The following is a 13672-nucleotide window of genomic DNA, read 5'->3' on the forward strand; positions in this document are numbered from 1 at the left end:
TGACTCCTATTAGTCAACATCGTCGTGCGGGTGCTTGCATTCTACAATTGGTGAGTTGCATGCCAATTTTTATTCCTCTGGTCCCCAATCACGTCGTAGGACAAAAAGGTCCGAATCGACGCGGGTGACCAGTTGTATACGTGCAATTTTTGACAAATGCAGTGACCACGGGTATGAATCATACCCGTGAGTAGTAACATGTACTGTTATATTTTTTTTAGCGTAGGCTAGAGTTTTCTTGTGCTCTGCGATTTCTAATTAAACAAATAAATGCTCCATAGTAATAACTTTGTGTCAACATACGTATTGAAAAATATGTTTCAATTTATGCACAAGAAAATATTTCGCGACGGATAAATTCTTGAATCATGCATTATATATTATACTACACTCATCTTTAAAAAATATGCTTTGATGACAGAATTGCCCGAGGGTTGAATATTTTAATTAGTTTGCTTTTATAATTTATCTTCAATTTTCAAAATAAATTATTTTATCGTAAAGTCTTGACTAAAGTATTTTCTTTTAAATAATTCAATTTTAATTAGAATAATTTTCATTACTAATAATATTTACTATTTCGTTATTCGTTAGTATTCACTGTAATCATTTTTCTAGTTCAGGATTTTCAGGTCATTTTTCCGTGGTCATTGCCTAATCTCACTCAAGTGCCCAGGTGCTACTTGGGTGAGCGAAGGTAATGGGCACGATGATTTAGTTTATAAAAATGTCTAATAATATATATGTGCGACTGACATTGCGCTAGTGTATCGTGCGCGACGGAATTTACACATGTGTGTGTGTGTGTTTGTGGTTAGGCTGTGTAATTGCGTCGTTTTAAAAGTTCATAATAATTTACAATAAAAATTCTATTTCACCATTTACAAATTTTTTTCATACACAAAGATCATAGTTTGAAATATTAAATCAAATATATACGGCAATTAGATTCTTGATCTTAAATAACAGAATAAAAGTCGATTGCGATCATTTATACAATAACATATTTTATCAAAAACTCTACTAGATGGAAACAACGTAATACATATAATATAAATACGCAATGGCCACTTGGCTTTGTCAGTTGATTTCAGGAAATTGGTACGTACCTTAGAGTATGAATGTTGTTACAATGTTCGGGTGTCGGAGGAACCCCGGGGAATCCTCTCTAGTTTAGGCTCTTGCGCCCGGACATTATGCGTGAGAACCGTGGAGTGTTTGCTTGCGAGAATGAGTTTTGGAATTTTTTAAATATAGCGTTAGGTAGGTAGGTAACTTAACTTTCTGGTATGTGTGTTAGTTGTAAGTAGGTAGGGTCAGGATAGAGCTGTTACAGATTTTATTTCTGTGGCAGACCTATTCCTGTAGTTCGACTTGGAGAGTCGAAACATTAGCCGATGCAAGCTGATTGTACAGTTTGTTTTGGTTTTAGTTTCGATTTTTGGAATCGCGTGACTTTACAGTCACACTTCGCGGTCGTGGTCGCCCGCGATAGGTTCTCCGAAACGCTCGTCCCGCTCGAGGTTGTCCACACCTGTTCCGATAATAATTCGTAGCATTGTTTGAGGACTGAGTATTGCACGGAACCTTGAGCTTAGTATTAAGTTTCAGGTTTTGGCTGGACCGCCGAAGAGAGAAAAGACTCTGCGGAGTCGAAGAGGCCCTGACAAATTGTTTCAAGAGCGGGCTACAACAAATGGCTCTTCGTCTTCATCTTCGGATGAGGATGGAAAGTCATTCTCTGTTACTACTTTGTCACTGTATTTGTCTGTAGTTGTAGTAGTTGTAGTAGTGTAGTAGTTGTAGTTTTTCAGATGGTACTTGTATTACAACAATCAGTATTTTGGGGTAAATCGCAGTTTGCATTAATGTTATAATTAATTTTATAGTTAACTTCAGGGTTGCGAATAATGAAAATTTTCGCGTTTGCTTTTCCAGTATAGAGTTACGTATAAACATTAATCTCAAATTGCAGAAGTGTTACAAAATACGAATATTATTAATCGCGTTGCAAGTTGCAAGTAATATGAATTTGATCGCACTTGTCTTTAAGTTGTGAATATTTTTTCGCGTTTGATATTCTGGGTAGGGTCCAGGAGTCAGCTGTGAGACTCCGCAACCTGTGTCTTCTTTCACTCCGTTGGGAAACAAAAAAATTCTTGTAGTTTCATTTCCTACCATAAGAAGCGCTATGGTTGTTTTCTCTAGCCTGTTGGTAATGTTGTGAGCGACGCCAAAATGATAAGGGGGCTCTAGAGTCTCAGAAAAATGGGCCGAAAAAACACATTGGTTGAAAGGTCTACTCGTATATCGTTTGTGATACAACGTCTATTCTATAACTCGTTTATGGTCTGCGGCCTAATTTCTTTGACAGCTATCGGTACGGAAGAATCTCGACGTTACCGTCGCTTAACGGTCACAGAAGTTCAGAGCAGGTATACCAAATCCGCAGAAGATGGCTGGCTCGAAGTGCCGCGAAGGGCGCCTTCAGCGTGCTGGAATTGAATGGGAGTATAACCGAACAACGGTTTGGCGACAGGGCAGCAAGCCGGCCGGCACTTCGCGTACCGTCGTCGCGTCGTGCGGACGTTTGCCGTACGTTCACGCGGGCATTTTTCTTTCATAACATAGGTGACAGTATGAAATCCCCAAACAGAACACCACGCGAGAACTCGTACCGAACGGTTTAAGAGGCGTCGCGTTTCAAGTTAAGTGAAATTTGCGCCGGTCGTCCCGAGAATGTGACTCGATGCGATCGAGACATCGACCACAAAGTGAAGAACACCGTTGCCGTGTGTTGGAAGTGCAGTGCCTCCGGTAGAAAATTTCTCGATGGTTTCCGTAAAAATGGAGTCGCCAGATTTCCTGGTGGAATATTCGTGCGCGATCGAGAGTAATTCGCCGTTCGTCGTAATCGTCAGCGCGAACGATCTTTCATCGGTTGGCGCGATATGGTGACGATAGACCGGTGTGTCCCGTGCCCCAAAACCGTTCGAAGTTCGCGCGTACATCCTTCGGTTGAGTGTTATGTGTGAAGGTGTTGGTCCCCATACCGTGAAATCATGCCGTTTGTGCTCCGAAAAGTGGAACCGCGCTACTTGCGCCGCGGACACGTGCCAGCGGGATCAGCGCCACAGGGTTGGCCGGTGGGCGCCGAATTGGAGGCGGTGGCGAACGGCGCGTTTACCACGTCCCTCAAGCAACTCGCGTCCCTGCTCACCACTGCCGAGGACATATTCGCGGACCTAACGGCCGATCTGACCGCGGTCGCTGATCGAAGCAGCCGTCTGCGCTCGAGAATCGACAAAGTCGAGGAACGTCTCGCCACCATCGACCCCAAGAAAGTGCCAGTCCGTAAGTACCATACGTGTGTTCACCTTCGCTGGCGCATTTCCGGTCGCTTCTTATCGATGCAACGCCGGACAAGCGAACCGTTGTCAAAGACAGACAACACGCCTGTGCACGGGTATCACCAACCACGGTATTTGCATAACAGATACTCGGAATACGAAGAACCGCTCGCGAAATCGATCCCTGGAAACACATCGAACAATTACTGTTAGTTTGAGATTCATTCAGCCGCGAGAGGCTCATTCATCCTAAGTGATATGGGAGGCTTGATTCGAACCAGCGACGAGTGTTGTTTTTGGTACGCTACGAGAATAGGAACTCTTTGATGTTAAGTTCGGGGTGCAATTCGCGTGGGACCGTTTCGAGAGTAAGGGATTATTGTCGTCAAATAACAGATTTGGTTTTACTTTGGAATCGGACGTTTGGTAAACATTTTCGTTCGCTGCAGTTACGTTTCTCATTTTTGTCAGTACGAATCGAATACTGTAGATTCTTCAATTATGCCATGTACTGCATTCTGACGTCTGGCCAAATATCTAGGTCTGTAAACTTTTACACTTCGTGTTTGTCGTTCGTGTCTGGTGATATTGGAAAAATCGGTCCACAGAATTTTTCTGACGGTGTCACGGTTCACGGACACGGATGTTGTCTTAGGACGGAACGAAAGTTGAATAAAATATGTATACCTCGTGTTATAGTGAACGTGGTAAAATTTTTAGGGTAAACATTGTTCGCAATGAACGTTATTTCTTTCGAAGGTCTGTGCGGAAGATAAAATTTTAGTCGTATAATAAATGGAAAACACGTTGTTCAATTCGTTCAACGTGAAATACGATGTGTAATTCAACGTGTAACTCCAATTTAAATTTTATTTAAAATGGTGCACGTTACAATTTCTCGTACGAGTTGTACGACGAATTATTATAAAAGCCAATTAACGGTTTCCATTTGAGTGAAATCGTAACGCGTATGACACCTTTTAAATTTTACACATAGGAAATTGTATACTACCTTTTATTTGATATTCGAAATTTTTATTCGGATTTTTCTCTATCTCTGGGTCCGTATATAATAAATATTCATTAAATAAAAAAGTTCGTTGTTAATAGCAGACTCGTTTTGATCGGAAACAATTTTTAATGAATATAAATATTCATAATAGTGCAACAAATGGTTCAAATTGATGTAAATCTTATTTTATGTAGTAGCGTACAAATGTTATACAAAACAATTTTTTAAATAAGAGAATATTTTTGGCAATCTAGTTTTTATTAGATTCTTGCAACAAACAAGAACAGCATAAAGTTAATCAAAAATTGAAATTTAGTATATAATTTGTTGTAAACGATATAGAAAGATTCAAAGAATTAAAAGAATATATAACTTGAGAAACAAGATGAAATAAACCTGTGCGTTAGTGGAAAAATAAAATTAATTCGCAATCTTAGTGTTTCCTAATGTTAATATTAACACGATTTAATAAATGTTTAGTTTTCATTGCACAAAGTTTGGAATAATATAAGTACAAGGTTAACGGTCGTTTACTCCGAAAGGGATCTCGCGAGGGTAAAGTGAGCAAAGGGAGCGAAGTGCACAGCTGAAGTACTATTACCAACCTAACCTTAGGTGTCTAACCCGAGCTCGTAAATAGAAAAATTTGTTACGCGCAGTTAAAATAAAAATAGAATCTATTTGAGAGTGTATACTCTGTCATTTGATCGAGAGTCTAGTAACGAAATAATTCACAGTAAAATTATTTGTTCGTTGGACCAAACTGTTGCAAATATCTGCGAATAATATCCGATCCAATAATATAAATTATTATTAAAACTAGAATGAGCAATTTTTAATTTGTTTCATCCAACACTCCAAAATTTTATGTTACTAAGATCTCGAATCCATATATTTATATTTTCAAAGTGTGTTTTCATCTTTTTATCAATGTCAATTATTATGAAAAGCAATGCGGCCAATAAGAAATACGTTTATAAGAACTGTCAGATACAATTTCTCTTTTAATTTATACCTCATCCTCAATGTTTATCGTTGTCTTGTAGTTTAATCTTTTATAGAAGTTAATAACAAGATAACGGGAAACCTATCGAATAAAAATCTTTTTGATTTTTTTGATTCAGTCAACTTTGAAAGCTGCAATCACCTACGCCAGTGTTTAAACACATGTTTACTGTGGGCGTAATAAAAACATGAAAAGTGAATAAAAATTATTGAAAAATTTATTTTCTATTTCCAAAGGATAGTTAAGTAAATTGCGAAAATAAATTATAGCGTTAGATGTAACATTTAGTTAAAAGAAAATTAACAAAGATGTTTAAATTTTGCAACGTACACATGAAACTGCCTCCTTAATGTAATATATAATATAATAATCGACTATAGTATATGAGGAGGCGAGAGTCCCGTTTACCCCTGGCTGCGTCCTTGACCAGTGTAAAACCACGTCGATTCGTACGTGCATCGTTGTTCGGTGCAGGATTAAAATATTTAATTCGAGTCTGCTCCAAGTATCGCCGCGCGTACATGTACCGAGCCAGAGTGGAATAACTTAATCGAAACTAAACCGTGTAGCCAGCCGTTGCGTCAACCCCGTGGAAAGTTCAAGCGTTGGTGCAGCGCGTCTTTATTATCTCGGTTAAATGGTAGCTTAGCGTTGCCCTGGGGCACCACCGGTGTGCACCGAAAGTGCAAAGCCTAGTTCTCGGCACCTAGTCGCTAAACAGCCAAGGATATCTGTCCACCGTTCAGCGCGAGCAAATCGTAGGCTCCCCTTCGCCTTCGCCTTCGCATTAGCATTCCATTCGCCGGGACCAGCGAGCGAATGCATCAGCGGTGTTACGTCGATCGCTGGAGCTTCCTCGGTAATCCTTTCCTTCTACCTGACCGGAGAAATCGTAAAAGACGTTGCTGATTTCACGGGCCAGGCGGGCCAACTTCGGTAAAAGAGTCGAGCGAGCGGAGGCGAAGAGAAGTTAGAGGCAAACGGAGACAGAGAAAGAGAGAGGGGGAGTGAGAGTGATGGAGAAGGGAAGGGGATGTATCGTGGAGACCCACATTACGGGGAAAACGCTCCGGGTTACCTGGCGTGTACCGTGGGAAACGGATCTCTCGATGCCGAAAGCGAGTTTCACCTGAGGACGAAGGATTAGTCGGCTGCTCACGGCGCAATCTTACAAAGAGTCCCTTGTTCTCGTCCCGCGCGATTCGGGATAAGACGAACGAGCTTCCGTCGGGCGACATTAACGACACTCTTTACTCCGATGGTTGGTGGAATGTTTAATTATCAGAAAAGTCAGGTGGTGCGTTAATTAATTGTCAGAAATTCGCTTCCCCGGAGGAATTTCTTCGTTGCATCGATAGATCAATGGCGTTTCGTTCGATACTATCGAATTTTAAATGGAAGTTAAATGTACTTTTGTACGTTTACGAATTTTATCCTCGTCAGTCTAAAGGTTATCGAACAGTGATTACTTTGAAACATCGAAGCCACTGTTTCCAAAGAACCATTATTTCTAAACTACCAAAACCGCTCGAACTTTCTGGTAGAAGTTGATTTACGAACGAATCTAAAATTTTTATTCGTTATTTGGTAATAAAATTTTCCCAACCCCGGTCTCCGATAGATCTTTCGGCGACTTATGGATCCCAAGAACCACGCAGTTCCGTTCCGCCACATTTCGAGCGTGTCCCGACCTCGAAATACGATCCACGCGTACCCCCTTGCTTCTTTTCCCGCTTCCGCGTCGGCGGAACTGCGTTTTTCCCCTCCTGTACGTTGCCTCCCCTAGTCTGACCTTTATTTCTCGCTCGGTCATGGTGGAAGTCCGAACACCCTCGACCGCGAAGTATTACCATGTTACCGTTCGAGCATATCAGCCGCGTATTACCATGCACGACTGTATCCAGTAATAGCCGGCGGCGTTTCTGCTCGCTGTTGCACGACGGAACGGGCCGCGGGTCGAGGTAGACAGCGTAAAAAGCATCCTACGGCTTCCATCGGCAAACAGCTGAGGCTTCTTCTCTGCGATCGGGGGCCCTAACCCCGCGGAATCGCTCGACTCAGGTCCCACAGGTCTCTCCAGACCGTGCCTTTTCGAATGATTGTTCGCGAAGACAGCTGACATTGTCAGGTATACAGTTCCTGGAACGAAACTGACAATCTACTTAAGGGGACCAGGCAGTCAAAAAATCGATTTTTTTAAAATCGAAAGTAATGCTATTCAGAAATTAAATGCCAAAGTTTCATGACGTCCTCTTCTCATGGATGACGGTCAGTTGAGAAACTATTCACTGAATTAGTATTGATGGGTAGACAGCTGTAGCTGTGGATATAATACATGTGATTTGACTATGGAAGGGATTGTAATTCATTTCTAAATCTGTTGATAACATTACGAGTGACACGAAAATGGTGATGGTTTTCGAGACCCTAGAAGAATGGGCCGAAAAAATACATTTTCAAAGCAGTTTCGATCAAAGCGGTTTCACATGTGCCTCCTTTAAGATAACGAAGAGTGGAAAAATTAATATTTACGTAAATTCATTGGACCCTTTCATTATTGCGTCGTAATGTTAAACAAAGCTAAGTTTTAGAAAACTAAGCTAGCTATTCAGAAATTAAATGGGCTATTTTCATAATTTTGATTGTTGTTAATGTTTAAATAGATTCAATGCAAAGCAGGGGTTATTCCGAGTATTTTGTCGTTTGATACATTCAATCACTGTAAAATAAAAATAATTTGTATCAAGTGCTCGCTACATGGTTGTTTGACAACGTTCTGCAATAAAAAAATTTGTATTCGTATACAATTTAAGCTACCAGACTATCGTGTAAAAGGCAAATTATTTATACCTAATCGTTTTTTTTAATAAAGCCTTCTAAAAAGTCTCAATCTGACTGCGTGGTCCCCTTAAGAGTTTGCACCGGTGCAGAAAGTAAACAAAACTCCGTACGTTTTGCAATCGAACGAAGCATTTTATTCTGATTTTTAGCATTCAAATTTGTATGGTTCTCCTGCTCTTATTGTTTCCTTTCGTTAGAGAGTGGCAAACGTTTAAATCCGCCTTTGAGTAGATTGAAAAGATACTTACGAGTTCTTAGAACTACGGTGAGTTTGTGTCCAGCTGAGGTGTGAGTCGAGCGCAGTCGGAAGTATGGAGAGCCACCTGTTGGTAGCTATTTCACACGTTTTAGAATCTGTTCGAGAGTTTATACAGGGTGTTCACACAACAAAATGAGAGAGAAAAAAAGTTTTATAGTTTCTTATGATCACATACACACACACATGCTTGTTGTATCTTAATTCTTAAATCGTTTATGTCCATGGGAGGTATATCGTAAACAAACCTCACGAATGAACTCGTCTTGACACCTTCGTTTCTCGCAAAAATAATGTAAACATGTAAAATTGTTATACAATGTCCTATCGATCATAAAAAACCATACAATTTTTTCCTCTTTCATTTTTTTGGTTTATTCGATGCTTTATTAACGTTTGTTTAAAAATGTTAAAAAATGGAGTAGTATTCCTCTTGCTGCAAGGTCTTCGATTTTACATTTTATTGTTATTTCATCGATTCGAGAGCCGAAATCCGTAAAAGATAAATGAAAATGTTCGTGTGCGACGGCCCTTACTTTTCACAGCGACTTTCAAGAGCAATTCTTTAGCAGACGCTTTATACGCACAAGCATTCCCGCGTGTTCGTACGCGTGCATAGCACGGGAAAATTGCGCATTCGCAGGAATACTTAAACTCGAATTAACGTGGACCGCCGGCGAAGAATACGAATATTTCCGACCACAAATAACGTCGTCAGCAACCGAACGTGGACGCAACACAAACATCAAGGAACGTGTGGTAAATATTTATTGAACGGCAGCAAAGTCCCTACGCGGGTCTCGTGTATCTCGCTAGATCGAAATTACGACGTCGCGGTTTATCGAGATTTAATTAACTGTTCGCATCTCGGTGCAATTATCGTGTGTTTAAGGCACGCCGCTTTACACCTTACGTTGCATCAAAATTCAACCGAGAATGATACGGATAATCTTCGGTCAAACCGCGCCGCGACACGGTATTTAATTAAAACGACCATTTCGCCGCTTGTAAACGCGAAGAGGAAAGCTATGCACCGCAAAGATCCCTTCGTCCACTGCGTAAACCATCCACGGATCTACACGGACGATCGAAGCTCTACGTAAGGCGCGTCCCACCCGCTTAGATAAGCATATCGGGATACGATTTTGCTCGCCTCGCTCGACGGAAAATATCTCCGCACGAATTAAACACGATCACTGCGATTGCTTTTTTTCGTGGACTTACGTATTTCGTAGTATTATTTTAATTATATTTTATTTATAACAAGTAACGAGAAAACAATTAGCTGTATGAAGCGTGTTACATTACGTTACAGACTGATCTATAATCAGTAAGTGATCCAGCAGGTGGCGATCGATTACCTGCTCTACTTTATCGACACGGTTGAAAATATTCATGCAATGAAATAAACTATCAACTTTGATAGAATTTACCAAAAAAATAAAATTAATCGTTCGGTCCATTTGTTATTTATGCGAAAGATATTAAATTTAGCGTGTATAAAATGTGAAGGCATTTATTATAATTATTTTACGGCTAAAAGAGAATAGAAAATATTAAAATAATACAAAATTTAGAAATACAGTACAGACATATAGATATAAAATATCGACATACATTATATCTTCTTCTGGATTTTATTCCTTCTTATACACTGGATTTTGAGTAAACTAACAAAAGTATTGAACTTAAATTACGCCACTACTTCGATAAAGTAATAAATGTATCCCTTAATTTCGATCTTTTCGCGATCAAAGAATCGAATACCTTCGTGGTGATTGCTTGGGAAATGCACGTGTGGATCAGGGGCTTGGCGAGGTTGACGTAAGAAGAAATTAAACGCCACGCTTGGATGAAACGGAAATAGAAAGTTCCTGAGAAACTAGTGCGGTATATCGTGAATGTGGAAGTTGTTTGACAGACTTCATTCAGCATTTCACGCAATGCACTTTACGTGTAAACGTGCATTGAACCGTTGCAAAGCGCTCGATCATGCCCAAAGGGTAAACGTAGGGAACGCTGGTAGCCCTTGAGTGGTACCGACTAGCGTGTATGTGACATTGCAACAAGGATATCTCGTAATTACGTATCCGTTATGTTTGCGTTATACAGTTTCAGGCGGTTCTGTGACGATAATATGATCATGTTCTGCGTAGATGAATGCGTTATGCGTAACAAGGTGCCCTTCTGTGACGGCATCGGTGCTCTTGAAGGAGTTTGTCGGATGGAAAATTCTACAAACTGAGTGTTTAACACTAGAACTACCGACAAAGTGTATTTATTTGTACCAAAGAAATTACAACGATAAATATAACATATAATGATGAAACTAAAATAAATAGGCTTAGGCCAGATGAAAGAAAATGGATCTGGAAAAGAGAAAATGAAAAATTACTTATTCGCTCTACAGTCAAATTTGGAGAATAAAATCCATGGAATAAATGGAACTATGTAAACATTTTAAACATTTGCTTGGCGAGAAATAAAAAAAATTGAAACCAAGTATGAGGAACGTTATCTTTCAGTATGATCACGATTCCAAATGTACTGTATGTATTATCCAATCATCTAGAATCATTTTTGAATGCCATCGAAAATCTTTGGTAACGATTAAAAAAATTTACTGATTAAAAAAAGAAGGAACACTTTAAAGTCATTGATGATGAGAAAGTATACTAAAAAAATGGGATGAAAGTCTTGAACAATGCAAGAAGTCGTATAAAAAAAAATTGTTTTCATCTATAAAATTTACTTGTAAAAAAATTGGTTGCACGTGAAAAAATTAACTCCTCCGGAACATTTAATTTAATAAAAGAGACGCAGTTGATATCTTCGTTGGTTTCTTAGAAAACAGTTTGTAGCAATTTATTTAGAGCACATGGTATTATAACAATTTTTATCGTTGACTCGAATAGCGAAACACGTTTCAAATATTTTTCTATCTAATTTTAATCCCCCTAAGAAGTTTCGCTAAAATTGGCGTGTAACGCTTCGTGCGGCTTCCTTCTCAGATTTACCGAGTGCACCGCGAGACAAATATTTCATCGAATGGCAGCCTACATAAGATTATGCGCCGCGTGGAACGGGGCAATGAGATGCAACACGAAATGACGAGAAAGTCGGTTGCAAACAATAAGTAATAGCTGTCGCGTAAATACTACTAGTGCGCAGATTAGTTTCGCTGTCCCCATAACACCCATCCGCGACGTTTAACGTGTCTGAGCGGTGCTTTCGACCCGACGAATGATAATTATGGCTTATTCAGGTCTGTCGCCGAGTCGAGAGCACTTCTCGGTCTTAAGACAAATCCGTGCTTTTTGAACTCGCGATTTTGCCAAAGTCGTCTGTCTAGTCACGACAAAGAGGAAATCGTTGCTTCAATCGCGTCTGAATATCGCAAATGGTGAACTCGTTGATCACTTTGTGCCTAGAAATCTTGCAGAGGGAGTATTTTAATTACAGACATTGGACGGTAGAAGTGATTAGTATGCTCGTACTGCAAATCATTTCCTAAGACATGGGCAACTTGAGGTAACACGATAAAGAGGAAGTTTAATTTTCGATTAAAAGAAGTTTTGATCGAAAAATGTAATCGCGTTATTTAATTTATATTTTTATTATAAACGTTTGCTCTTTCGAAAACAGTTGGATCTATCGATCTACCTTAAAGCTTATGATAGCCAAAATTCCTTCCTTTCTGTCGTTCCAAGACCAATCAGCATCGATATGAACTATTCTTCGAAACATGGACGCTGTTTATATTTTCGATAAACTGTTTATTTCACGCGTCTCTTATTTGAACCGATTGTATCACTACACGCGAGAACTACTGAAATAACGAACATGAATGTCAAGTTTAGAGTGTACAAAATTTAACGTTCTCATTACTGTCACGTAGCTGAATATATATGATCGAAGCTTTTGGCACGTTTTCAAATGTACCGAGTACCTTGCATTTCGTAACTCAGTGAAAAAAGGCGAAAGTCTGTTGACAGAGAACCTACTAAATTTTGCTACTCTCGTTGGTACTTAAGATTTCATGCTATTTAGTGATTTCGTGGTAGACAAGTTATAACAAGGAGAAATTATTGGAGAGTAAATATAAAAACGGAATTATTGTGCACAGAATTTTTTTTTCCGGGGGAAAAAAAAGAAAAATTTCGATATAATCTTGCGTATCAAGGAATGTAACTTCATTTATTTTTATCTTAGAAATTGTTGAATAGCTACATGTAATCTATTACACTATCATTCTACACAGAGAATTATCAAATAAATATTCCGGTGGAAAATAGGGTAAAAAGTATGCAGAGTATTCAAAATTAATCTAGAATTTTTATATCAGTAAAACCTAAAAATTCCAGGAACAACAAATAAATTTCACGTAAAAAGTCAGGTTGTCTCCTTCTCTGTGCTACAGGATAATTTGTATTCTCGATTATCCATGCATTAAATTCGAAGTTGGAAAATTCGTGCCCTTCGCTCGTCAAAACCAAAAAGGCCATGTCTCCCATGAAGTCAATAACTAGAATACTCCTCTCTATCTTAAAAAATGAACGAGTTGTCCAGGTTTTCTATCAATTAAACCCGCTCGAATCGTCGAGGTGCCTGTCGTCCGTTCGTGCAAACGAAGTAGGGACTCGTAAAATTTTATCGACGAGAGCCGTACGTTCGAACAACGACGATATTTTCTCTAACGGGCACTTGAGTATAATGAAACGTTCCGTCCACCCTCCTCGTAACACAATCGTCTATGCCTAAGAGGTTGGTTGCTCGATTCGGGTATTCGAAAAGTCAGCCGGTCGATGAGTCGAGCCGAAACCCTTGAACCATACGAACAATACGAGTCCAGAGAACAATCGAATGAAACGCGATGACTAATGCCCGATGTCCACTTGAAAGTTTTACTCTTGAGAGTCGGAATTGAGAATGAGGCCTCTTTCGGGCGGGATCACACGAGCGAATATAGTTCTTGCATTATGTAGCAATGAAATAAACATCACGAAAAAATTGTTACACATTGGTGTTGTTGGCTATACATACAGGGTGTTCAGCCACTTCTGGGAAAAATTTGAATGGGAGATTCCAGAGGCCAAAATAAGACGAAAATCAAGAATACCAATTTGTTGATTGAGGCTCCGTTAAAAAGTTATTAATGTTTAAATTCCATAACGACCGAAAAATTTTTCGGCGAAATTAAAAAATTT

At 39.5% G+C, this 13672-nt stretch overlaps 1 protein-coding gene across 5 annotated transcripts in view; it reads left to right on the forward strand.

Moving 5' to 3' along the window:
- The first annotated feature begins 2573 nt into the window (after nt 1-2573).
- Nucleotides 2574-13672, forward strand: part of Gukh (NHS actin remodeling regulator GUK-holder) — a 138129-nt gene continuing 127030 nt past the window's right edge. For 4 of the 5 annotated variants that reach the window (XR_013079716.1, XM_076765660.1, XM_076765674.1 and 1 more), the window contains exon 1: nt 2574-3354. Coding sequence is in view for 3 of the 5 variants with exons in the window: in XM_076765660.1 (XP_076621775.1) it covers nt 3063-3354 (292 nt within the window). In the remaining 2 variants the exon portion in view is untranslated. The remainder of the gene's footprint in view (nt 3355-13672) is intronic. The other variant, XM_076765693.1, reaches the window with a different exon arrangement.

The sequence above is a fragment of the Colletes latitarsis genome, chromosome 1 (genome assembly GCF_051014445.1).
Source record: "Colletes latitarsis isolate SP2378_abdomen chromosome 1, iyColLati1, whole genome shotgun sequence".
NCBI classification, from domain to species: domain Eukaryota; kingdom Metazoa; phylum Arthropoda; class Insecta; order Hymenoptera; family Colletidae; genus Colletes; species Colletes latitarsis.